Raw genomic sequence first — 23,993 nt, forward strand, 5'->3', positions numbered from 1 at the left:
ACTAGACAGATGTTCCATCTTTAGCCTTTTCCTCAGTCACATCGGCAGTAGTTGTAACATAGATCTCGTTGTTAATGTGACGGAAGCGATACCAGAAGATTATGGTTTGTAGAAAAAGTGCAATAGCTGGCGCGGCCCAGATCCAGATAAGCCAGGGATCCTTTGTCACTGGGATAAGGATTTCTCCAAGAGCACTGGAGAGAGCGGACATGAAGAGAAAAGAGGCCGTCACGGTGCTTCTTATGCTTTTGGGGGACCGGGAATAGGCAACCTCATAGGCGGTCACATTGCAAAGCATTCGCTCAACGCACCAAGAATGGTGGTGGGGAGCTGCCACCAGATGGAGATGGGGGCAACTTCATCACAACTTGAAGCAGAATATCCACAAGGAGACTGCTTGTAGACCTGCCGCTGCACTATAGTGCCACATATACCACCGAGAGTTGATAGAATGAACCCAAAGGTCATTCGACTGACAGGACCGAACTGAATTTTGCGTCTGTTCATAAAGGGATAGATGCCGAAGGTCAGAGTGGGGACCGCGACCATCAGAGTCAACGCGTTGAAGTTGTCCAGCACATCGTTGGGTACACCGTTGGTGATCATCGCGGCACCTTGGTTCGCCTGCACCGAGCCGATGCCGCCGCAAAGGTAGTAGATAGGGAAAAACCAGAAGATGTCGCACGCAGCTATAGACAGTCAGCTATCATCCATGGGCAGGAATACCGGAATTGGGGGCTTCGGGAAGGAAAAAGGATTCTTACTCATTGTTCGGGAAACATTGCTGACCGCATCATCTGTCCACTTAATTGAAACACCTTTACTCTCAAGATGGTGCGATCGAGCGAAATCCCAAAAGTCTTTGCGCCAGATCCGGAACCGACTTTGGACGAGGACTGTTTTGATAATCGAAATTGCCTGGATGAAATCCGCTGCACCACTAGGCGGCTGCTTGTACGTTCGGGTATACATGCCCAGGAGCAGCAATGGCAGCATGAAGTAGATGATCGCTGTGAGGAGAAAGGACAGCTAGTATCCGACATATTTCTCGGAATAGGTGGAAGGGAGCAGGTAGAAAGCACCAACGTTGATAAACCCGTAGAAGATGAGCATTGTTCTTGTGCCCGTGAGTTCTGGGTCAGCAATCACCTTCTCGCCCGATTCGAGCTGTTTCGTGTATGGAAGCCGGTGGCGATTTTGATCCAGGACAGTTGGGGCGATGTTCGGTTTGAAGATTCCAGAGCCAAAGGCGAGCAAGAGTAGACCGATGATGAAGGGCGGTGCCGCGTGCGATGCTCCCTTTTGCAGCACGGAGGGAATGGCGCCCACCAACTGAACTATATGCGCCAGACCGCAGAGAAAAACACCCACCATAATGGCTTTATACCGTCCAATGCGAACATCGGCCCACCAGCCTCCTAAAATGGGGATAACGTAGGCCAGGAAACTGAAGAGGAGAGATAGAGCACTGCTGGCTTGAAGGCCCATACCCAGTGCACCCGCGGTCTTCTGTGTACCTCGTGGAGGTGCACCAGCTCCATTTCCTCCTGCACTCAAAAGTTAGCTTTCAAGAAAGTGAAATGAACCGGAGAATTCAAGAGAAGGTCTAATCGTGACTGACGTTTGGGGAGGGGGAATTCGATGAAGTTCGCGAAAACGGTCCTTGCGCCATAGTAGGAAGTACGCTCGGCAAATTCAACAAGGCACAGAGACAAGGAGGCGAGTGGGATTGTCGCGGCGACCTTTCGAAGAGTTCGACTTTCCTCATCGGTGGGAGGCGGATACTGGCCCTTCAAAGGGTCGCTGTTGGCTTCACTCACGCTTGGGTCAACAGGCTTCTTCTCATCACTGTGAGGGACAAGAGATACAACACGGCCCTGAGTTGACTGAAGTGAGTCTATCCCGAAGCCCTCATTGCGATCAGCCCGTGGTGACGCTATAAGATGCAGTGTCAGTAGAAGATGTTATAGGAACCAGACTAGACTCACCCATGAAGTGGAGACGAAGAAAAAATGGAATGAAAGAGAGAGAGGTGAGCAAAGAAGAGTGCAGCAGAGTGAATAATGAGGGAGAGAGAAGCGGAGTGTTGTGTTTTGTTGTGTTGTATACCTCACTCAGTGAAGGAAGCCCAGGTGCACAACACTTCGGCCGATGGCGCCATCGGGCAAACGCAGGAACCGACCAGCAACTTCAATCCCACTTTATACTGGTAGCCCCTATAAATACAATAGTTATCCATGCTGCCACCTGATTGAATCCATGGCCCTAATCTGTACGTCGAAGCGTGTGAAGATTGCAAATGAGATCGCAGCAAGAAATGTAACCCCACGGCTCATTGTGTGTCATACTGATCTGCGAAATTAGCCCCTGAAAGTTTTGTGAAATTCCCAGGAATTAAAAGAGTAACCTACCTATAGTAAAGAGGTACCAAGGTAAGCATCAATTTCAGTGTTATAACTGTACATGGGATAGTACGCGTGCCAGCGGAGGATGGGCTCAATGATGAGATGGATATATGCTATGGAGAAGAGAGGAAGGTGAGGAGGAACGCATGGAGACAACTTACCAAGAATAATCAGTGAGCATGGGGATCCTTTTTCATAGTCATATAGACAAAGAGCTGCATAATGCTAAGATCAAAGCGGTTGTGGTTTGCTAGGAACCCTGTCTTCGAGCAGAGACGGACAAGCGGACAGGTTTGCATCGGAGAGATCGACTATTTCGCGCTTTTTTTTTCACCTGGCCAGTATCACCTGTGACGTGTGATTTCTCTGACCTCGGCTCATTTTCGCCCTATTCCATTCTTCAAGCATAATTGTCTTTCGGTGACTTGCACTGCTGAAACCAAGATGAGAAATAATGGTTAGCACATCTTGACACCATGCAATTCGTTCAGAACTTTGCATCTTGATATAGGTCTGCGAGATCTGACCAAGAAGCAGAATTGAAAGATGAGCAAGGCAGGCTCGGTTTTTAACCCCCAAACAGAACGCAATTGATCGAGCAATCTGGTCGGCATAGAAGCCCTCGAGGACAAAATTGTCCTCATCGGGTATATATTCAGGCGCATGTGATGAGACCAGAGTAATTGCCTGGGGCATTAGAATATGAACAAGTCGCATCGCGTTGAAAAACATTATATGTATCCTGGCGCTATCGAGAGATAAAAATTGAGACGCGGGGCCGAATAGATCATCAGTAGGAGGGAGATCACGGTTTGAGGTCTGGTCATCCGCGTTGCAAGGAAAGACCTCACCGATATCAGCCTGCCTCCATATGTACCATGTCCTCATACTCTCCCGCTGTGCAATGCAGCTTTCCAAGAGTAATGAACATGAACTATGAGCCGAGGGATTTGTGCGAAGAACATTGAATAGCATCGCGGAGGAAGCAGAAAACCGGAGGAGATCGTCGAGGGGTGAGGAGGTTTCGCTGGAACACACGATCTCATTGTGCTGTTCAGGGGATATCCCATCGGTCATAATAGCGAGAATCTGAAAGGGAATTCGATAAGCAAAACTTGAAGCGCAATTAATGGGTACCGAGTGCCTCCTACCGTAATGACCTTTTGAAAAGGATTGAATATGTACCTCATGGTTTCATTCGTGGGATACGGTCGTTGGTGTTGGTATTTGAGTAGTGTTTTGAATGCCCTCCAATGGGCCACCCACGCATCCAAACCATCAGAAAAGTAGTGCGACTGATATAATTCTTAGATAATGAAGCATGTAATACAGCAAGGCACTGTAAGTGACAGTATAAAAAATCGAGGCTTACCTCCAGCTCCGTCCAAATTATGAGCGAATAGATTATATCATCGTGGTAGGGGTCTCGACGCATCATATTCGACATGATCGGTATGGCTTGATTGTATAGCCGGATCCCATACAGAAGCAGACCTTGATCGCATTTGCTTGTCCCAAGGGAGATACAAGCCCATGCTGTGAGGCTTTTCTGGAAGAGATCGGTGCTTACCGGTTGCGTTGGCCAGCTCGTAACGACAGAGTGCCATGCATCATCAACACTGGTCGGAAAATAGACAACTAGAAAGGACGAATATAGTTGAATGCGGAACATTGGCCCTGAAGCGATTGCATCGGGTAGCGTTGGAGTATCCGAGTCTCGGTGTTTTGCAAGAGCCTTGGCCTTGTATGGTCTGTTGGGGGTAAACACCACGAAGGGTTCAATCCGATTATAGCCGGGGCATTCAAGCCCTCGTTTAACGCAACGATGGCATTTAGGCTTTTGCAAATCACACTAGACGATAACATTAGTGGAAGTTAAATCAGAATCCGATTTATACTGACCTTAATCCTGCGCTTTTTGCATGTCTTACAGGCTGGAGACTGGAAGGGCGTCGCAGCCATCATTCACAACATGAGATTCTCCATGAATCCACCCAGCTAAAGTATCAGCGGTCATCCGGAGATCGTGTCGTGTCCGTCGCAGAATATCATCATGCAGGAGCTGAGGAATTGGCGAGTTGGTCGAATTTGAGTGGGGGCCATCTTCTCGCTTGATGACGTCAGCCACCAATAGAGAAGGGAAAACAAAAGGCCTTCAAAATCATATTGAGGTCAAAGTTGCCTCGAATTTACTTAGAAAAAAAATAATAATGTTACGGTCTTGTGCCCAGATCGGGGGAAGTGACTACTACCAAACATACGGGTCACCTAAGAGGTCTCGGGCCATAGCGATTAACTAGTAGTTGATTAGCGTGGACATCTTCTATTAGTATGTATCGCCATGAAATCTCAAATACTCCGTGGAAATCTCCGTGACTTAGATTCAAATGTAGGTTAGATTAGACAGTGGGGTATTTTTCTCCCTTCGACCCACCCCCTCGAAAATGTGTTCTGGAGTATCCTTGCAAGAAGACTGCATCAAGAAATGCTTAGAAGATCAATGCTTTGGCAATAATGAATCGCTATCTCGACTGTAAGGCCGTGGAAGTGAGATGTGATTCCAGTCGGAAAGAGTTAGTTCAGAATCAGGCTGTATTATGGCAAGGCGCTCTCATCATATTCTTGCAGCGGAGAGTAATTGGAAGCTGGAATTGCGTCACAAAAGCTCCACCGGCCAAAATACTTATCCTCCAATGAAGGATCAAGATTCGTACATAAAAGACAACCTAGTGATAGCTACTATGGCGACAACGTGGGGAAGTTTTACATCTTACACTACTAAGCAATATTGACAATGTCACTCAAAACACATAAATTGGTCCGCGCCGCCGGAAACAATTATCTATTCCTTGAAATATTTCCACTTCAGGGTGAACATTGTTTTATACTCTCATCAAGCCTTTTCGAGCAAAAATATAGATCTTGTCATGGGTCCTCGCTACCAGAATATTGCTGTGATCGGGGGAGGCCCTTCGGGAATCTCAGCTACCAAGGCCCTTGTAGAAGAAAGAATATTCCAGACCGTGCGTCTTTTCGAGCGTCGAGACCGTGTCGGTGGAATTTGGCATTATGACCCGGTCCCTGATGTTTTCCCTACTGCAACGAAGGCTGGTTCAAATCCGAAAGACATTCCATCAAAACTTCCACACTTTGCGCCTCCTGCTTTAGAGGATCTCACCTCACGAACAGCCATATACGACACACTCGATAGCAATGTCGGTGCGAAGGCAATGTCCTTTTCTCATACCCCGTTCCCGCTTGTGAATTCGGCTCAGTCCACAAGATATCTTGGACATTCCAACCCTACGAGGCCTTTTCGCGTTGTTGCAAAGTATCTCGAGGAACTTTTCAAAGATTATCTCCATCTAGCCTCCTTCAATACAACTGTTGTGAAGGCGGAGAAGAAGTCTGAAAAATGGGTTCTGACGCTGCGACAGTCTGGACATCTGGTCAATGGTGAATTGAAGGACTATTGGTGGGAAGAACAATTCGACGCAGTGGTTGTAGCAAGTGGTCATTATAGCGTCCCCCAGACGCCAGAAATACTGGGATTGGAGAATGCTGCCACTAAATATCCGGCCCACTTCGAACATTCGAAAGAATTTCGCAATCCTGATGACTATGTTGATAAGAAAGTGGTGGTGGTTGGGGGGAATGTCTCTTCGGCTGATCTCGTTGCTGACCTTCATGCCATTGTCAAAGCGCCACTAGAGCTCTCTCAACGAGGCCACAACGAAGCCCTGGATTCAGCTTGGAATTTACCAAATGTCAAGCTGCGACCAACCGTGAGCGAGATCAAAACATCGGCACGGGGGATCAATGTGTATTACTCAGACGGGTCGGTAACCGAGGGTGTGGACAAAGTCCTCTTCGCTACGGGCTACAAGCTGTCCTATCCATTCATCACACCAGACCCGGTTACTCCAAATAACCGAGTTGCTGGATTCTATCAACATATTTGGAAAATCGGGGATCCGTCGCTGGCATTGGTTGGACAAGTACGTGCCGCTATCAGCTTCCGAGTTTATGAGTACCAGGCTGTTGCTGTTGCTCGATACTTTGCAGGCAGAAATAAGGCGTCGCTACCTTCTCCCAGAGAGCAAGATCAATGGGAAGTTGACAGACTGCAGTACAAAGGAAATTCGCCGATATTCCACGAAATCAAACCCGACTTCAAGGAATATTTTGATTTCTTGACGGAATTGGCTGGTCCACCTGCAGCGGAATCGGATGGGTATTCATTGCCACCGTGGGAGGATAAGTGGGCAGAACATGCATTCGAGATATTGCAGTTGAAGGATAAGTACTGGAAATCACTGCACAAGAAGAAGGAAGGTTTTGTCTCTGCCAAGCTGTGAATAAACGTTGTAGAGTTTAAGGTAGTCAATGCTCACGGGCAAAGGCACAGTCATAAGCCTAATTACAAGAACAACAGGAACTTCAATCAAGAGGAATCCATAAATATATGGGATGACTGTCGTAAAATAAACCTAGGGGTTGGTGAGGCCTGTGTAACAAACTGCAGTTGTTAACTACTATTGTCGTTAGTGCCTTACGCCTATGGCATCCACCCAGACATTCACGCCGACACTTGTGTATCTCGCCTTCCATATTAGCTTCCTTCTCATTCTCCTCGAGCTTTGACTTTCATTCAAACAGCTACTACTTCCTTTACCTGATTCACTACGTCGTATCTTGATCTCTGTGAGTATCTGAGCATCCTCACACGTACGACGCATTGCAGGTCAACTTGATGTCTTGAAAGCTCAGTAAACATTCTCATCCCGACTTCCTTCCAAACCTGTTCTTAATCCATGGCGGATTATAGAAGCAGAATCTGCAAGAAAGGCCCAACCAAACTCCCTAACGACTAAGAAATGCTAAGTGTTGGCTGACCTTCCAAGTGAGAGAACTAGGTCTCATTCACAAGGTCTGAGCTAATCCATATTTCTCATGTCGGGAAAATTTACCAATGTTACGGACTCCTTTCTGAAAGTTGTTTCAAATGTGAAGGGGTATGAGGAATTCCCATTTGATATATCGCGGGAGGAGACTGGAATCGTCAATCATTCAAGCACATCAACTTTGATACTAGGTAGCAAGAATAGCTCTGGCTCCAGCTACGCATGTGGAACATGCCGAGTCCACTCTACTTATGACTCGCATCTTCGATGCGTTGATCTGCCAAAAGTCCACAAATGGAGTTTGATCTGAGAAATCATTGAATTGAGATATGGATTGACACCTTGCTCAAAGAAGGCCAAGATGAAAGAAAGGCGAATTGAGGCATATCCATCATATAGTCAATTCAAGTTGAAGCTCGACACTGGCATCCTTGAATATTTGTTCAGGTTCGGTGCAGACTGACAGGGCTCGGAAAGGCGGGAGCGGAGGGGATGCTAAGACAAAAAAAGCTAGTTCTTGCAGTTCGGTTGATCGAAAGACATCTGGATCCATGTGCTTGGTAGCTTGGTAACAATAGTACTACTGGCCTTGATAAGATTTCATTGTACAGAGGAGACGGAACCAGGGCTTGGAGCTAATGGTTTGTACAGTGGCGGCTCAAAAGTTTCCAACGCCTTGTTGATCGCCCTGGCCTCCGTCTTCCTACGGGGGACTACCTGAGTACCTACCTTAGATGGAATTGGGCAACCTCTTCCATCTCGGGTAGGTATTTGTCTGTACGAGCCTGCCGCTAGAAACTGTTCAATACTGATGGTCATTTAATTTTGTGATTGAGAAGCAAGAAATTCTTATCAAGATCGGCCGCTGGTTCCTTCCTAAATGGCAGACCCCGCATGCCCTCCCGGTTATCCGATGCCGCTCGGGCCATCTGGGAGGGAACTATACGAGGTCCCATGGTCCCATCTTCGAGCTCAAGTTGTACCAGTTGGTGAGTTTTGTCATGTACTGGTAATGTTTTAGGGAGTCTGTATTCAATCGTTTTTGGGGTTGTCAGCCCCGGGCGGTTTGAGTTCACGGACACCTCCCGTATCCCTCTTCCACTCTATATAAACTTGCCAGTAGCTTCAAATTCAAATTCAGTCTGCAAAATTGAAAGACTAGCACCAATACTTACAGAATTACGAAAGAAACAAAGCTTCGAACATTGGAACTCGAGATGTCAAACATCAAGAAAGCTCAGCCATTCAAGAAAGCCCTCTACTTCTCAGAGGAGGAATTTGCAGAGCGCAGAAACCGCGTTCAAGAGTTAATGAGACGCGAAAATCTGGATGGATTCTTGATGACCAAACAAGAGTCTCTTTACTATCTGACCGGCTTCGATACTTTTGGATATGTCTTTTTCCAAGCAATGTATTTCCACGCCGATGGATCCATGCGACTCATAACCCGCATCCCGGATCTGCGTCAGGCTTTATACACGTCTGTTCTGGACCAGAGGGATATATTGATTCGTTCCGATGACGCCGGTAGCAACCCTGTCTCGTTAGTTCCAAAGGTATTGAATGACTTTGGAATTGACTCGCCCTCTAAACAGATTGGATATGAGCCCGATTCGTGTTCTCTCACCCATCGTCTCGGAAAACTGCTAGAGAAGAGTGTTGAGGGTATTTGTACCTTGGTCGACCAAAGTGACTTGATTACTCGCGAGCTACGCATTATCAAATCCGAAGAGGAGATGCGTAAGGTGCGGAAGGCCGCCTACCTTGCCGACTTTGCCTTAGTGCGAACTCTCAAGTTAGCAAAACCAGGTGCCTACGAGGGTAATCTCTGGAGGGAAATTGTAGGAACAGTCTACGAGGGTGGCGGTGATGACCCTGCGAACGAGAATATTCTTGTTTCCGGAAACAAGGCAGTATTGACCCGATATTCGACCGGCAAGGATAGAATTGACCGTCAACTTACGCTTGAGCACGCTGCTTCTTATAAGCATTATCACGCTTGCCTGATGCGTACTATTCCTATCGGTGGGATTACGAACCTTGCGCGAGAAATGCATAAAGTTAATATCTTACAAATGGAGGCTTGCCTTGAGGTACTCAAGCCTGGTCGACAAATTGGTGATGTTTTCGAGGCATATGCCCGGGTAGCAGATGAAAACGGCTTTCGGGACCAACGTTTCAATTCATGCGGGTATAGTCTTGGAGCCACCTTCTCACCGACATGGATGGATTTTCCCATGTTTGTCCGCGGACAAAATGTGATAGCAAAGCCAGGAATGGTCTTTTTTATCCACATCATTTTGATGGATAAAGCTACTGATACTGCAAGTTCAATTGGTCAAACTGTGGAGGTAACAGAGAGTGGGTGCGTGCCACTCTCTAAGTTGCCTTTCTGTCTTACTAGACGACAGACTTTGGCTGCTTGGAAGAAGATTCGAAAGGAAGACTACGGTTTTAGCTCTTTTGAAGAGGACGACGGTGAAAATTTGCAAGACGTTGAACTCTCTGATGGGGATGTTGATGCAGAGGATTATGATGTCGAGTACGATTTTAGTGGCTATCAATCGGCCACTGCTCTCGGAGATCCAACACAGTAAGCCTCAGGGCTTACTATTTGTTACGCTAGAGCTTTACATTGAAATGGCAATATGTTGTTTAATTGTGCTCAGGCGAGTTACAGGATTTATCTTTACCATCAACACGTCATAGGAGAAAATTGAATGCGTCTATAAAGTAGTCTTCAAGAAACTAACTAGAGCATTGTAAAACGTAGAATTCAAAAAAAAAATATGAGCTGCATAATCTTCCTCCCTGAAGATGATTTTGAATTTTGCTTGCGTCATTATCAGCTATATTCGTTCATCTTTGAAGAGCTGCCGTATCCTCCACTTTGAACCTCTGAAGTACAGTTGGGTGGCAGAGCTTTCGAGATATTCACTGCCTCGGCGATTGCCGCCTTGAGTGATTCAATTGCCTCGTCACTGACCTGATGGTGCATAGATATTCGCTCATCCTGTAACTTGACATTGAACTTCTGGCATTGTTCCAGCAGAACACCCATGTCAAGATTAGACCTCGCCGTGTCGATGAAGAAAAAGTTGGTATCAACCGGAATTTGCGGAAAGACACCAATAGCTTCTAGGTCCTGTGCGAGCTTCTTGGTCTTCTCGTGTGTTGTTTTCATAGTCGGCCATACCTCTTTCAGTGCCACCATAGCTGCCGAGGTCAAAACACCAGCTTGTCGAATTCCTCCCCCCTGCTGCTTCCGTAGCCATCTAGCTTGCTTAATGTTTCTCTGCGTACTGGCAAGAACTCCCCCGACAGGTGCTCCTAGACCCTTTGAGACACACATTGATACGGTGTCAAAATACTGACAGTAATCTGCCAAGGAATGACCAGAAGCGGCAGAGGCATTCCATAGTCTCGCACCATCACAATGCACTTTGATATCATTGGCGTGTGAGAACTCGGAGATTTTCTTGATTTCGTCGATTGGTGTAAGGACACCTCCAATGGTAAGCTCGAGAGAGATGACCCGTGTCGGGGCCGTGTGAATATCGTCGCCCAAAACCACCCACTTCTTGACATCATCAAGGGTCATGAAAATTCCATTAGCTGGATGAACAGGTGTGACCATTGCCTGAGATAAGATAGCTAGGCCGCATCCCTCTTCCGCATATACATGTGCTCGATAGTCACACAGTACCGAGTGTGGAGGCTGGTTGAGATGGACTCGAACACCGATCTGGTTTCCCATGGTGCCTGAAAGCATGAACAGAGCATCTTCCATCCCAGTCAAGCGAGCGATTTCTTTTTGGAACTGGGTCGTTGAGGTATCCTCTTGGTAGACATCATCACCGAAGCTGGCGTTGGCCATGGCATCCAGCATAGCTGGTGTAGGTGTGGTGAAGGTGTCACTTCGGAACTCATTTGCGGATCTTGAATTGCTGGAGCTAGACATGTCGAACAATACAGAAGAAAAATTCTCAGTGCATTCGAATTTCGCGAAGTTCCTGGCTGTACTGGGTGGCTTTATGGTCAACTCGTATACTATTCCAATTGATGAATTGAAATTTGAAGAAATTTCCTTATCTGCGGACTCGGCCGACTAGTTCAAGCTAACGTAGGGCGACCCCGCATGTCAGTTTTGCAGGGCGCAGGAACAGTGGGGAGGCCAAAACATCATGATGTAACTAGTCGCATTGTAAAGTATGTAACCCCGAGTTCCCCTCACTCCGCCAGTATGAAATACGGAGGCCTCTGTACATGAACTGTATTTCGGGAAAATTGAGCGGATTTGGCGAGATTCAGGGTCGATGAGGAAAGTCACCAAGTTCCCACTCAGTCCTACCGAAACCCCTCATGCGATCGATGTGATGTGAAGAGAACAGGGCGAATCGATCGGTGATCGGCGAATCCGGTATCTACCTTGAGCAGGGATATGAGCGGCTGTCCTTGCGTATAAGCCCTGTATTGGAGGACCTTGTTCAGACGCATAACTAACATAGCAACGAAGCTTTACGATAAGACTAAACTTGAAATTACGGTTCTGCTGTAATTGTCCAATGACAAAAATTCAATATTGTCGGATGAAAGGAATATACGATCTCGTAAAGCCCAAAGTTCCGCCCAGTTGTTCATTGGCCATCAGCATAGTTGGTGACCGAACGGACTTTCGCCCCAGCACAAGGGATGAAAGGGCGAGCGAGCCAAGAATGTTACTGAGCCCCTAGTACATAATAATTTCGTTTCTGTTAAATTGACACGCTCTTCTACTTCGTTGATCAGCATTTAAAATATTATTGCGGTTAGAATATGGCGAACAGGCATTTATGGATATTGGGGTCGCTCACAGTCGCTCTAGCTTCTTTATTCTTGGCCTTCGAGAATTCTGCGACCTTTGAGATTTACCGATTTTTCGACTCACCCGTTGCACCAAAATACCTGTTCGGTGCTCAATCAGGGGTCTGCGAACAAGCGCCAATCCTGTCGCCAAGCAACACTCAAGTCGAACAATTTATTCGCGATAAAGTTGAAGATCCAAAATATCAAAACGAGATCATCGAGAAGCTTTCAGGACTTATTCAGATCCCCTCCGAAAGTTACGACGACCTTGGCCCTATTGGCCAGGATGATCGTTGGGATATTTTCTATCAGGTTGAGAAATACATCAAAACTAAATATCCCACGATTTTAAAACGTGCCAAACTCGATCATGTTAACACACATGGGTTGATATTTACCTGGGAAGGCAGCGTGCCCACCTCGGAGGCGAAGCCCGTGCTCATGCTGGCGCATCAGGACGTTGTGCCGGTAATGGCAGAGAATGTGCCCGATTGGACCCATCCGCCTTATGAAGGCCATTTTGATGGAAAGACAATATGGGGACGGGGATCCACGGATGACAAGGGTTATCTAATCTCAATAATTGAAAGTATGGATCTTCTAATGAAGAGCGGTTTCAAACCAAAGCGAACGATTATTTTGGCATTTGGTTGCGACGAAGAAATCAGCGGCCAAAATTGTGCTCGGCCAATTTCTGAACTACTTCACGATCGGTATGGAGATGAAGGAATCTACATGATAATGGATGAAGGATCATTTGGGCTTCAGACCCAGTTTGACCAGTCATTCGCCATGGTCAGTGTTGCAGAGAAAGGTTACTTGGATGTGGGAATTAACGTCACATCTCCTGGTGGACATGCGTCCAACCCCCCCTGATCATAATGCGATCGGGGTCCTTTCGGAGATTATTATGAGCATTGAAAACCATCCGTTCCCCGGAAAGGTCACAACAAAGAACCCGATTTTCGATTTTTTGGAATGTGCCGCCGTGCATGCTCCGGAGCGCAGCTTTCCAATGAAGATTCGGAATAAGCTCGAAAGGGTTGAGAATGGCGAATCAACCGCACAACTCCAGCTGGCCAAGGCATTGGATGAAATGCGATATTTTTTCAGAACAAGTCAATCTGTTGGGAAAATCAATGGTGGCGTAAAAATCAACGCTATTCCAGAGTTAGCTTCAACTATGGTCAATTTGCGCCTGGCTGTGGACAGCTCGGTTGCAGAGGTTCAGAACCACTATGAGAGCCTCATTAGACCGATTGCTCGGAAACATGGCATGTCCTTCCAAGGGTTTTACACAAAAACTCCCGAAGACCGACGGAAAATCAGCTTGTCTGCCTTCGACGCCTTGGAACCCGCCCCGGTTTCACCAGTCGAAGCGGAGGCTTTCCAGGTGCTGGCTGGAACAATACGAAACACTTTGAAGCCTCTCATCAAAGATCAGAGTCTTATCGTCACTCCGTATCTGATGCCTGCGAATACTGATACCAAGTTCTTTTGGAAACTGACGTCCAACATCTACCGGTTCACGCCTGTGAACCTGGAGCACAATCTAAACCGAGCGCACACAACCGACGAATTTATCGAGGCAGAGGAATTCGTGAGAGAGCCACTCTTCTTTGCAACACTGATTCTTAATGCCGACGACGCAATCCCGATATAGATAGCTAGTGATGGCTCAGAGGTGAAAGAAATGCAATAACTATTCAATCGCTCAAAGATATGGATGCTACCATGGCATGGGACGAACCAGATGGTGCAATATATGGATGATCGGATGAATCTATCTAGTGACGTTATCTACGCAGAAGACAAAGCTACCTAGGTATAGGAGCCCAACAGTATACCTAGGGACTCCTGACTCGAACACAATGCATGTGGTAAAAGTAACTCAATCAGCATACTAGTAGGCCAACTTGAACGTAAAGCTAGCAGAGACCGATTATCACTATGGTAAGAATATCGACAAGCAGCACAACATAAAAACTTCGAAGCCATGTACATTTGAAAAATCAAAACTTTCCAAAACTTAATGCAGGCCTATTCAAAAAACTTGTTAAAATAAGTGCCGATCTTTCCTCGTCTTGGTGGCTCGTAGAGCGCCTCATATAGATCGATTTCTTCCTTCACAGTTCCAAGATTGAGGTCGGCCGTTCCAGGCTTGACGTACTTGGTACGCTTAACAACCTTCCAAAACACGTATGCAACGGGGAAGAACCCAACCATGGTATAGTTCGTGAAGAATGTCGTAATATCCCACTGACCGTGTATGAAAACATTATATCCAAGAATCAGCGTCATAATAAAAGTTCCGAAAAGGGCGTACCAAGCGGCATATGGCTGAAAACGACCTCTATAAGGGAGAGTATTTCTATCAACACCTTGTTTCTTCAAGGCTTCATGGAAATGCAAATAGGTGAGTACTGTTCCAAAGTAGTTCAGGAGGTACGAGGCTGTGCAAATTCCTACTAGCCAGTCAAGCACCGTCGATGATGACTTGCTTAGTTGCAAGAGGGACAATAAGCAGAACGAAAGGGCTGCAATTACTGCGTAATATGGGATGCCGAACTTGTTGCATTTGGCAAATATAGATGGAGCTTTACCGTCTACTGCCATGCCGTGAAGAGTTCTCGCAGCAGAGAAAACAACATTGTTGCCGGCTGACAGAACTGATGTCATGATCAAAGCGTTGACTAGATCGGGAACACCCTTAATGCCAAATTCTACCATCGAGATAACATAAGGTGAACTAAAATCGTGATTAGTACAATACCGTGGCCTTCGAATAGTGGGAAAATAAACGAACGCAGCTCCGGTTCCGCTTCCAGATTTGCTACCAGAAATATACTGGCTCAAAAGCTCATCGTCATATGGAATAACGATACCAACGCAAAGAGCACCCCCGAGAAAGAAAAACATGAGACGCCATACAAATGAGTCGTAGGCTCTTTTCATAAGTTTTCGGGGATTCTCTGCTTCGGCGGCTGCCATGGAAATAAATTCTGGCCCAACCATGCTATGAAAATGGGGTTAGACTTTGTTGGAAATGATATACCAGTACTCGACTGAGAAGTATTTACGTGAAGGATCCTTGAATCATGCAAGACAGCACTCCAAGAAAGCGACCGGTGTTTCCTGGTGCCAGATGCTCGACGAATGATCCCTTGGATGAATAGTCAATATGAACTCGCTATCGAAACAGCAGGGGTACGTACTGGATTGTTCCAATACCGGAAGCCATAAGCGTCATGGTCCGGGTTTCCACCGACCATAGTGATGAATGTATACATCATCAAGCCAAGCATCAGGAAGACTTTGAATATGGAAAGATAGAATTCAGTAATACCAAAATAGTGCACGGCAAGCCCGTTCAGGACACTAAGTGAGAGTCAGCTGGATGATGTGCTTCCAATAAGCTTCAAGTGGAGTGAAATTCGCACGCATAAATCACCAAGCAAACTGCTACGACGGCCCCGATGGGTATCTTGTCAGTCCAATAGCCAAGGAGTACATCAATCGCCGTGATTTCATAAGGAATTGCGAATGCTGTAAACCAATATAACACTGATTAGCTCAAGGTATCTCCCCTATGCAAAGCACCGATGTTGCGAGCTTTCTCGAGGGGCTATTACCCATCAGGAAGAAATAGTTCCACCCCATAGCGAAGCTTAGCGCATCATCGACCCAAAATCCAGAAAGCCGAACGAACGGCGATGCGATTGGAAGATATGTCACCATTTCAGCTGAGTCTGAATCAGTATATAGCAAATAGTCAGTGATGACTGGATTAATCTGGTGCCTACCAAAGCACTGGTTTACGGATAGAACAATGGTGCCATAGGCCACGAAACCTAGGAATAGTCCGGCAGGTCCGCCTTTCGCAAGAGAGGCGCCCATTTGGACAAAAAGGGCTGAGTATTAGGGATAGAGGTGTTAGAGTGATAAAACTTTTCAAAGATGAAGAATTGAAACATATCAAAGGAACACATACATGTTCCAATAGCACCGCCGAGCGCAAGTAGCTGTATGGATTTACCGTCTAAGCTGCGATGGAGATGTTGGGATCCTGCCGAGATAAGTTCACCGGGCAATGCGGTCTCATCATCGTTTTTTGTGTCAATGCCTGAGCCTCCATCTTTGGCCGAATAATTAGGTGGGTGGGCATGGTCAGACGCTCTGGGGCCCCAGCAGATTCCATTTTCAGAAACAGAAGTGAAATTAAATGGGGTCGATTACAAGCACAAGAAGAATATACTCGACTTTTGAGGGAACAGAGGCTCCATGAAGAGAACCAAATTTCGGAGATAACAAGCGCACTGGTACTAGCTGGGATGGTAAGAAAAGAGGGGGTATGTGCCGCCTCGTATTGCTGTGGTATCTGGAATCCCCGCAGCAGCAATTGTCTGATCACTCCCATTCTCCCGTGAAGAAATATTGAAAAAGGCAGGAACCACCTGGAAATCTCGTATTCTATCTAGAACGACTGAAAGTGGCATTGATTCGCAATGGAAATCGTATTGCACCTACTCCAGGCTGACGCTGACAGAACCTTGTTTTATTACACCGAGGTCCGTGGTAGAATCAATAAATTGGTATCATGCCATTGCCCAGGATCTGTGACCTTCAAAAGGTAGACCAAAAGAGCTGTGGTAATATATCAGAATAGTAACATAAAGGGCGACTGTGGAAACGGACATTATATCCAAATCGAATGGTTTTGATGAGAACATTAAACTAAACCAAAATCTATCTCTAAATTTCTAGTAGCAAATAAACAGAATTTGACCTATATTCAATTACCCAAGTCTTCAATATTTACCAAATCGACGGCATGTCCCTGCAGACAGCCTTGAAAGCCTTTCGGGGGTAAATTGGAAGCATTCCGGCAACCCAGTATCCTTCCAGTCTCCCTGGAAAACCAGCCTCGCAACGCCAGGGGCACATGTGAATATACGAGCCATTCCTAAGGGTAAACCAGTCAGTAAAAGGAATTTCAATATGAGATACCGTCTTTCCACCTACCATGTCCATTAAACCCAGCACAAATGTATTGCCCTGGGAGTGACTCGATAGCGCCAACAAAGGGCACCGAGTCAGTTGTCATTGCAATGATTCCCGTCCAAGAATGATCAAGGCCTTCGCCATGCACGAAAGACTTGGAGGCATATTGTGGGAAGATGTCTCCGAAACTCTGCAACGCATCTTCGGCAATTTCCTCGTTGAATCGACTGTCGTCGGTGCTGAAGCGGGATGCCACAGTCTTTTCGCTCAGTGTAGGATTTGTTCTGGAAACACCAAGAACAAGTGTGCCATCATCCTTGCGTTGAATAAGCGAGTAGAAATGATGAAGACTATAGCGGAGAGAAAATGTACTCTGGAGAGATTCCGTGGCGGCGAGGGCTGGAGGAGGGATCAAAGTGTGGGCCTGGGCTCGATTTGGTCGAATGTAAGACTCTAATTGTGGGAGAAGAAGCGCGGCATGCGCATTTGTACAATGTATGACTTTTTCGGCTTTCACGACTCCGCGGGTGGTGTGGACATCCCACAACTCAGACGACGAGGAAGATTTCTCGACCTTGATCGCAGGGCAGAATGTGAAAAGCTGAGCCCCTTGGTCAATCACGGATCTTAGAAGGAACTGTGCGAGCTTCGCGGGATGACTTGAGCCACCAGGCCATTCGTACGCCGCGATAGCACCAGGGATTTTCGTCTTTTCTTGCGCCTCTTTCCCTTCATAATATTTGATGTGAGAAGAATCCCCACCCGCCTCCTTGTACGCCTCGAGACTTTCGGCTTCATATTTCGCAAACTCCGGAGTCATACAAACGTCGAAAGTGGTTGTCAAATCGAAATCGCATTGGACGTTGTGTCTTTTCACGAATTGAGCGACCTTCTCGAGTACGAGCCGCTCATTCTGGATGATTTTCAGCGCTTGTTCAGCACCATGGACCTTGGAATAGGCAGCGAAACCCCGGAATGCATCTGTAAAGTGTTAGATCGATCTAGCATTTTCGTTTATCTCTGGTGTGACTGGAAATTTACCTGGCCTTACGTGGCCAGCATTTCGGGAGCTGGCTCCGCTGGTGGCTTCTCGCGCTTCGAGAATGATGATATCCTCGGCCTTTGCGCCAGTCTCTATCAACTCGAACGCGGTCAGGCCACCAGAGATACCAGAGCCAATGACCACATATTTGCTGGTTGGTGGGAGTGGAGTTTCTCGATTGGCGAAGAGATGAGGGAATGCGCGTGTAGTGCGCTGCCAGTAACTGAGGCCAGGACCTTCGCGGGGAAGACTCCTGCTGGACCCATCCGGGCTGGTGCGAGGCTGGGACATGACTGGAATGGGATGGGATGGCCCCGGTCAGCGATAGTGCGATAGTACCAACGATAAGGATGGGTATTTACCCAGGCGTTCCCCTGGCTTTAATATATACAGCGAGTCAGCGACAGGTTTGTGGTTGGAAAAGGTTGAAGTTGAGGTAAACTCCAAAGTTGCGGGGAAATCACCTTGGGAAGTCACAAAGTCACGCCTTCGCCTTCGCCTTCACCTTCAACTTTTACAATCTCCCAGCACCCCCCATTCACGTTCCTCTCTTCTCCCCGGCCACTAGCCTCAAAACAGTCAAGGTTTGATCCAATTTATGGGTCCGCGGGGTCTAGCGTACCCGCATGGTCTCCTTGGTCTCCTATCTCGGCCCTTTCCAAGGTGGCGCCCGCTAAAACTTCGCCTCGACCTGCACCAAATGTCGGTTGAGGCTCCGATGCAACATTTGTTGGTGGGGTCAAAGTTGGAGATATCTGACAAAATCTCCCCTTGTCCACCGGAATGACTCCGGCATCGCGCGCCCACCTCGAAATGGACTGCAACCATTGGATGCTGCTTATCACGCGGTCTCAGCCGCCAGTTTCCCCCTTCCCCTCTTCGGATCTGCATTGACCCTCCCTCTCCCCAGACAAGACTGGCTCCTGATTAAGGTGCTTATCACACAGGTCACGCAGAAAGGTGGCAGAATCTCCAATCCTATTTAGAAGCGAGGGGTAGAAGGCTACTTTTCCCTTTCACTCTGTTGTGAGCTCTACACACCATCTAGCCTGCCATGGGGCTTCTCTCGTTTCTTCGTCGCGATGAGACAGAGCCCAGCTATGTGCGATCTTCGGAGGAGAAGGCCCTTGTGCGACGTCTCGACACTTTTCTTTTGACCTTTGGTTGTATCTCTCAGGGTAAAGCTGACTTCCCCAAACTGAAGCTTTTCGAGGGACCTCATGGCTAACCCAGTCCAGTCATCAAATACCTCGACCAGCAGAATATTAACAATGCTTATGTCTCCGGCATGCAAGAGGACCTTAACCTCTATGGCAACGAATTGAACCTGTAAGCTATCCTTGTAAAATGGCTACTCACGGGGAGCCACGGGGATTCGAGGGGAGATCTGACTTGCATAGTTTCACGACATATTTCAACGCCGCCTACTGCATCATGGTCATTCCCTCCCAGGTCATTCTGACATACATTCGGCCAAGCTTCTGGTTGCCTGGCTTGGAGATCATCTGGGGGGTGCTTACTGGCCTGATTGCCATGAGCACCAACGCCAAGCAAGTTTATGCTCTTCGTGTCTTTCTAGGACTTTGCGAGAGCAGTGCCTGGCCCGGAATGATGACCCTGTTCAGTAAGAAACCTCCACCCTTCAAATCGTCACTCAGCGCTAATCTATCTCAGTGTATTGGTATACCCCAACCGAACTTGCCAAACGAATGGGCTTCTATCACTCTTGCCAGGCTGTCGGACAAATGATGTCGGGGGCATTGCAAGCCGCGATCTCCGATACTTTGAATGGACATGGAGGCCTCGCTGGGTGGCGGTGGCTGTTTGTCATCAACGCTATCATAACAGTCGTTTGGGGCTTTGCGGGCTTCTTTATGATTCCAGATACCCCGAGCAACCCTAATCCGCGCGCATTCTGGTTCAAGAAAGCCCACGCTGAGCTCTCGTTGGAACGGCTTGCTCGCAATGGTCGTGCCGAGCCGGAGAAGATGTCCTGGGCCGGTGTTCGGCGAACATTCTCTGGCTGGGTTGTCTACTTCATTGGCATTCTATACATTGCGAGTGTGCTTGGTACCTATGGCTATGTGTACTTCTCACTATTCTTGAAGTCGCTCAAGAATCCGGACGGGAGTGCGAGGTGGTCTGTTACACAAGTCAACGCGATTCCAATCGGAGGCTCAGCCATCAACGTCGTCTTTGTCTGGATTTGGGCTCTTCTATCCGATTTCCTCCGCACACGATGGACTCTTATCGTAGTGCAAGGAATCATTGGCATCATTCCGTGCATCATAATGAGCATTTGGACCTCCCATCCCAGCGCAGTTCCTCTGTCGGGTGCATATGCCTCATATTTTATATCGTACATTTGTCTTGGAACTGCGCCTCTCATCTTCGCTTGGCTGTCCGATCTCATTCCGCAGGACCCTGAGGCACGCACACTCGTGGTCGGGGTCTCGGTCGCTGGTTATTATGCGATCTCTGCTTGGTCCCAAGTTTTAGTTTGGCCAGCATCACAGGCACCATACTATAGGTATGGCTGGCAGTCAGCGCTAGCCCTTCTAGTCCTTGTCATTATTATGACTGCTACACTTCGATTTATTGATGTCAGATATCTGCTACCAAAACGTGTCGCATTCCATGCTACGCTAGAAGCCGAGGTGGTGGGTGGCAAGGACAGTGTATCCGATCAACCGCATACTAGAGGGGAGGCATCGGGTGTGGATCGCAAATCTGGAAACAAAGCAAGGGTAGATGAAGTTTAATTGTACATTGTAAATCAAGCTCAATCTCATCGAAGTCAATTACTATTTCATTCAAGTTGCTGTTCGTACCGTGTTGAGTCTAACTTGGTCACCTGATATCTCCGAGCCCTCCCGTATAACAAAAGTCCATGGGTCTCTCCACCATGATAGACTACACGACATATAATCCACGCACTTATATGCATCTTCATTTCCTAATGCTACTTCCTGCGCACAATTGCAATCGATAATTGCCAATTATTCAAAAGTAAATACTAATATTAATGAGTGTAGTAGAATTAGAAGATAAAAGTTACAAGAGCGCAAAGCGCTTTTGCCCAGATCGGAGAATGCAAACTGCCCTCACAGTACAACTCCTTCAGTCAATCCGCCCCATATGCTCCTATATAGTCACATCTAATAGTATTTGGGGTCCTCGGGGTCAGTGAGGTCAAAGACAACACTGGAGTGGGGCTTGGCGCCACCACGGCTGGCGAACTCCTTGGGGAAGTCGATGGAACGGTTGAAGTTAAGGCTACCGTCCTCATTGAGGTCGATATATAGAGCCTTGAAGTCAGCCGGGGTGTTGATGATACCAATTTCTCCAGTCTGAACGAAGTAGTCGGTGACAACCAAGTGCTTCTGGTCAGGAGTAACCTTGATATAGTGGGGGCCGACGGTGGGTTGGTCTTCATCAGGGTCATCGAGACGGCGTACGTTATCCAGATCACTGATATCTAAAGCAGCTATATGGTTGGCGGTTGTTAGGGTGAGGTAGATGTATTTGCCATCCTGGGTGATATCGGTGCTGTAGGAGGGTGAGGTTAGTCATGGCCCTGATAGGTGCGGGGCGTCTTCCGGGTACTTACTAGATAGCGATGGTGTCACGGGCCTTGGGACCAAGGTCATACAGCAGCTCAATGACGCCCTGGTTACCGTTCTCATCCTTGCGGAGAGGGTAGATAATCCAGACCTGTCCCAGATGCACAGCAGTAGCGAGAGCGGCTGACTCCTTGTTGCCGGGGATGAACTTGACATCCTGAATACCACCTCCCTATTCAATGTATCAGCAGGATGGTCTATCATTCTCATTTCGGATCGATTGAGAACTCACATTGGGGATAGTAAGGGTGCTGAGAATCTTCTTGGTATCCAGATCCCAAAGACGGAGAGTGTTGGCGTGGCGAACGCCAAGGGAAGGCTTCAGAATAGTGATTGGCTCCACGAAGTCAGAAGTAAGGATAAGCTTCTTCTCCCAGTCGATGCTGAGACCATGGGGCGAGAACTGCTCGCCTAAGATGTTCAAAGTGCCTTCAACGTCTTCAGGATATTCGTGAATAATATTGAATTCGGCATCAGTCTCAATGAGACGACCGGGGCTGGTTCCAACTGCGGACCCCATGTAGGTGATGAAGAATCCGCCGTCGGGCTTGGCACGGACTTCATCGGCAATGGAACCCAGAACAGCTCGGTTGCTCTTTAAGAACTTGGGGCGGTAGGGGTTGGAGGTGTCGAAGTAGAAACCAGTGTCCTATGTCATATATGGTGAGCTGAATCCACCATCCGCGGCCAATGGGATAACTGACCTGAGTCTTCAGGAGCGAAAGAAGACCACCACCAAACAGAGTCTTGCCATCAAGCGAAGGTCCCAAATGGTGGGGATCGTTACCACTGGATGGGACATCGGTCACCCAGAGAAGCGTACCGAAGGTGTCCTAAATTTGATCAGAAATGGCAATTCAAAAGCAAAATAGATTCATCGTACATCGTCAAGACTGTAAGTAGCCAGGAAATCTAAGAATATAGTGTTATTAAAAGCCAGTGAGCTAATGATATAATGCTAACTTACCCTTGTGGAACTTGTCACCAGCTCCAGTCCAGAAGTAACCAATCTTCTTGGGCTTGATGTCGCTGGGAGTGAAGGGGGGGGCTCTCCAGAGGCGGGGTAGGGACCTGCAGAATGGGCAGAGGGGGAGCATTGGTAGTCAGAGGCTCCGTTACTCCTGGGATGGAAGGTATCAAGGGGGGTAACGAAAGGCACTCCGCAATGGAGATCAGGTACGCAATGGATGCAACAGAGTACTTCATCTTGGAAGCTCTCGAATGAATGAACAAATCAGAAGAAAAGGAAATACCCTTGCGTTGTCTGGTGAGCATATTTGAGGGAATTGGTACAGCTTATATACAGGTCCTGCTCGCTACATCTCTCCCAGAATCTCTGCTGTTTTCAGGAGCCCTTCGCCCTGAATCATCATGAGCATATCGCACGCAATGAAGCCATTCCGTGGCTGAAAACTTTCTTTCAAATTATTCACGACGATTATGATCTATCAAATGGCGTCTTTTGATCCAAGACAGGATACTGTATGACTCTCTAATCTCTTCAGAGAGATGATCTGATGGGTTATTTCCTATACAGTCTCCGTCCATGCAGGGCCAAGCCACACTAAAATCTACACGATGTCGTGATCGAGGCCAAACCCCGGTGCCTGGGTGTACGATCGCGAACTCCTGCAGGGACCAGGGAGCCTGAGAACTAATAGTTCCAACGCTAAGGATATGAGAACACTTTTGATGGAGGGGGGACTGGTGGGAGATGGGTCTTGATTTTGCGCCGAGTAGGGCTTTTCGGTTATGAGAAGATGTTTCTTCTGGTCTCCAAATAATTGTTAATGCTTTGATTTTCTACAACGCTCACTTCTGGTGCAGGTCGGAAAATAAGAGGAAATTCCAAGATTGATTGCATATGTTTTTGTATTTAATCACATACTAGTATACGGGGTACATGCACGGCAAAGAGGTGCTGGATGATGGTTAGTAGTGAATTCTGAATACTTCCAAGGTTGACAGATGATCTTCGGCTTTTCAGCCTTTCCAGTTTCTGGTGTTTTGAGGAGGGGTCAAAGCGAAGCTTACTTGTGCTCCTCGTGAACCATCGCGTGGACCGTGATGTCAATCCATACCCGCCAAGAACTGCCAAGATATCAAGGAACCACTCAGTCGGGGGGCAGATGAGGTGATTGCATGCCGGCTGAGAATCCCAATCCCAATTCAC

General features: G+C 47.4%; 10 protein-coding genes across 10 annotated transcripts; 5 read left to right on the forward strand and 5 right to left on the reverse strand.

The window, feature by feature from the left end:
- Position 1: 1 nt before the first annotated feature.
- On the reverse strand, positions 2-4,367 carry N7509_011245 (uncharacterized protein; the record flags this gene model as incomplete). The annotated part of the gene is made up of 9 exons (XM_056635882.1): positions 2-330; positions 387-689; positions 765-1,010; positions 1,083-1,547; positions 1,622-1,936; positions 2,777-3,494; positions 3,557-3,700; positions 3,778-4,257; positions 4,308-4,367. 9 exons carry the CDS (start codon positions 4,365-4,367, stop codon positions 2-4), a joined length of 3,060 nt encoding a protein of 1,019 aa, XP_056486502.1.
- A 965-nt stretch (positions 4,368-5,332) lies between these two features.
- Positions 5,333-6,763, forward strand: N7509_011246 (uncharacterized protein; the record flags this gene model as incomplete). The annotated part of the gene is made up of 1 exon (XM_056635883.1): positions 5,333-6,763. The coding sequence occupies one exon, from the start codon at positions 5,333-5,335 to the stop codon at positions 6,761-6,763; it is 1,431 nt and encodes a 476-aa protein (XP_056486503.1).
- Positions 6,764-8,526: 1,763 nt separating this feature from the next.
- On the forward strand, positions 8,527-9,906 carry N7509_011247 (M24 family metallopeptidase; the record flags this gene model as incomplete). The annotated part of the gene is made up of 1 exon (XM_056635884.1): positions 8,527-9,906. The coding sequence occupies one exon, from the start codon at positions 8,527-8,529 to the stop codon at positions 9,904-9,906; it is 1,380 nt and encodes a 459-aa protein (XP_056486504.1).
- Positions 9,907-10,154: 248 nt separating this feature from the next.
- N7509_011248 (threonine aldolase family protein) lies at positions 10,155-11,270 on the reverse strand (the record flags this gene model as incomplete). The annotated part of the gene is made up of 1 exon (XM_056635885.1): positions 10,155-11,270. One exon carries the CDS (start codon positions 11,268-11,270, stop codon positions 10,155-10,157), a length of 1,116 nt encoding a protein of 371 aa, XP_056486505.1.
- An 854-nt stretch (positions 11,271-12,124) lies between these two features.
- Positions 12,125-13,030, forward strand: N7509_011249 (uncharacterized protein; the record flags this gene model as incomplete). The annotated part of the gene is made up of 1 exon (XM_056635886.1): positions 12,125-13,030. The coding sequence occupies one exon, from the start codon at positions 12,125-12,127 to the stop codon at positions 13,028-13,030; it is 906 nt and encodes a 301-aa protein (XP_056486506.1).
- A 34-nt stretch (positions 13,031-13,064) lies between these two features.
- N7509_011250 (carboxypeptidase yscS) lies at positions 13,065-13,817 on the forward strand (the record flags this gene model as incomplete). Its single annotated transcript, XM_056635887.1, has 1 exon — positions 13,065-13,817. One exon carries the CDS (start codon positions 13,065-13,067, stop codon positions 13,815-13,817), a length of 753 nt encoding a protein of 250 aa, XP_056486507.1.
- A 377-nt stretch (positions 13,818-14,194) lies between these two features.
- On the reverse strand, positions 14,195-16,352 carry N7509_011251 (general amino acid permease (agp2); the record flags this gene model as incomplete). Its single annotated transcript, XM_056635888.1, has 7 exons — positions 14,195-15,170; positions 15,235-15,317; positions 15,370-15,532; positions 15,595-15,700; positions 15,787-16,065; positions 16,146-16,289; positions 16,328-16,352. The coding sequence occupies 7 exons, from the start codon at positions 16,350-16,352 to the stop codon at positions 14,195-14,197; spliced, it is 1,776 nt and encodes a 591-aa protein (XP_056486508.1).
- Positions 16,353-16,974: 622 nt separating this feature from the next.
- On the reverse strand, positions 16,975-18,488 carry N7509_011252 (NAD(P)/FAD-dependent oxidoreductase; the record flags this gene model as incomplete). Its single annotated transcript, XM_056635889.1, has 3 exons — positions 16,975-17,117; positions 17,177-18,136; positions 18,197-18,488. Coding segments are annotated over 3 exons (1,395 nt in total), but the record flags the coding sequence as incomplete, so codon positions are not given.
- A 763-nt stretch (positions 18,489-19,251) lies between these two features.
- Positions 19,252-20,959, forward strand: N7509_011253 (allantoate permease; the record flags this gene model as incomplete). The annotated part of the gene is made up of 4 exons (XM_056635890.1): positions 19,252-19,375; positions 19,436-19,526; positions 19,598-19,821; positions 19,872-20,959. 4 exons carry the CDS (start codon positions 19,252-19,254, stop codon positions 20,957-20,959), a joined length of 1,527 nt encoding a protein of 508 aa, XP_056486510.1.
- A 396-nt stretch (positions 20,960-21,355) lies between these two features.
- On the reverse strand, positions 21,356-23,095 carry N7509_011254 (uncharacterized protein; the record flags this gene model as incomplete). The annotated part of the gene is made up of 7 exons (XM_056635891.1): positions 21,356-21,746; positions 21,808-21,992; positions 22,053-22,469; positions 22,525-22,653; positions 22,704-22,732; positions 22,788-22,839; positions 22,892-23,095. The coding sequence occupies 7 exons, from the start codon at positions 23,093-23,095 to the stop codon at positions 21,356-21,358; spliced, it is 1,407 nt and encodes a 468-aa protein (XP_056486511.1).
- Positions 23,096-23,993: the final 898 nt, after the last annotated feature.

The sequence above is a fragment of the Penicillium cosmopolitanum genome (assembly GCF_028827165.1).
Source record: "Penicillium cosmopolitanum strain IBT 29677 chromosome Unknown utg000009l:1.0-9042332.0:1.0-9050551.0, whole genome shotgun sequence".
In the NCBI taxonomy this organism is placed as follows: Eukaryota; Fungi; Ascomycota; class Eurotiomycetes; order Eurotiales; family Aspergillaceae; genus Penicillium; species Penicillium cosmopolitanum.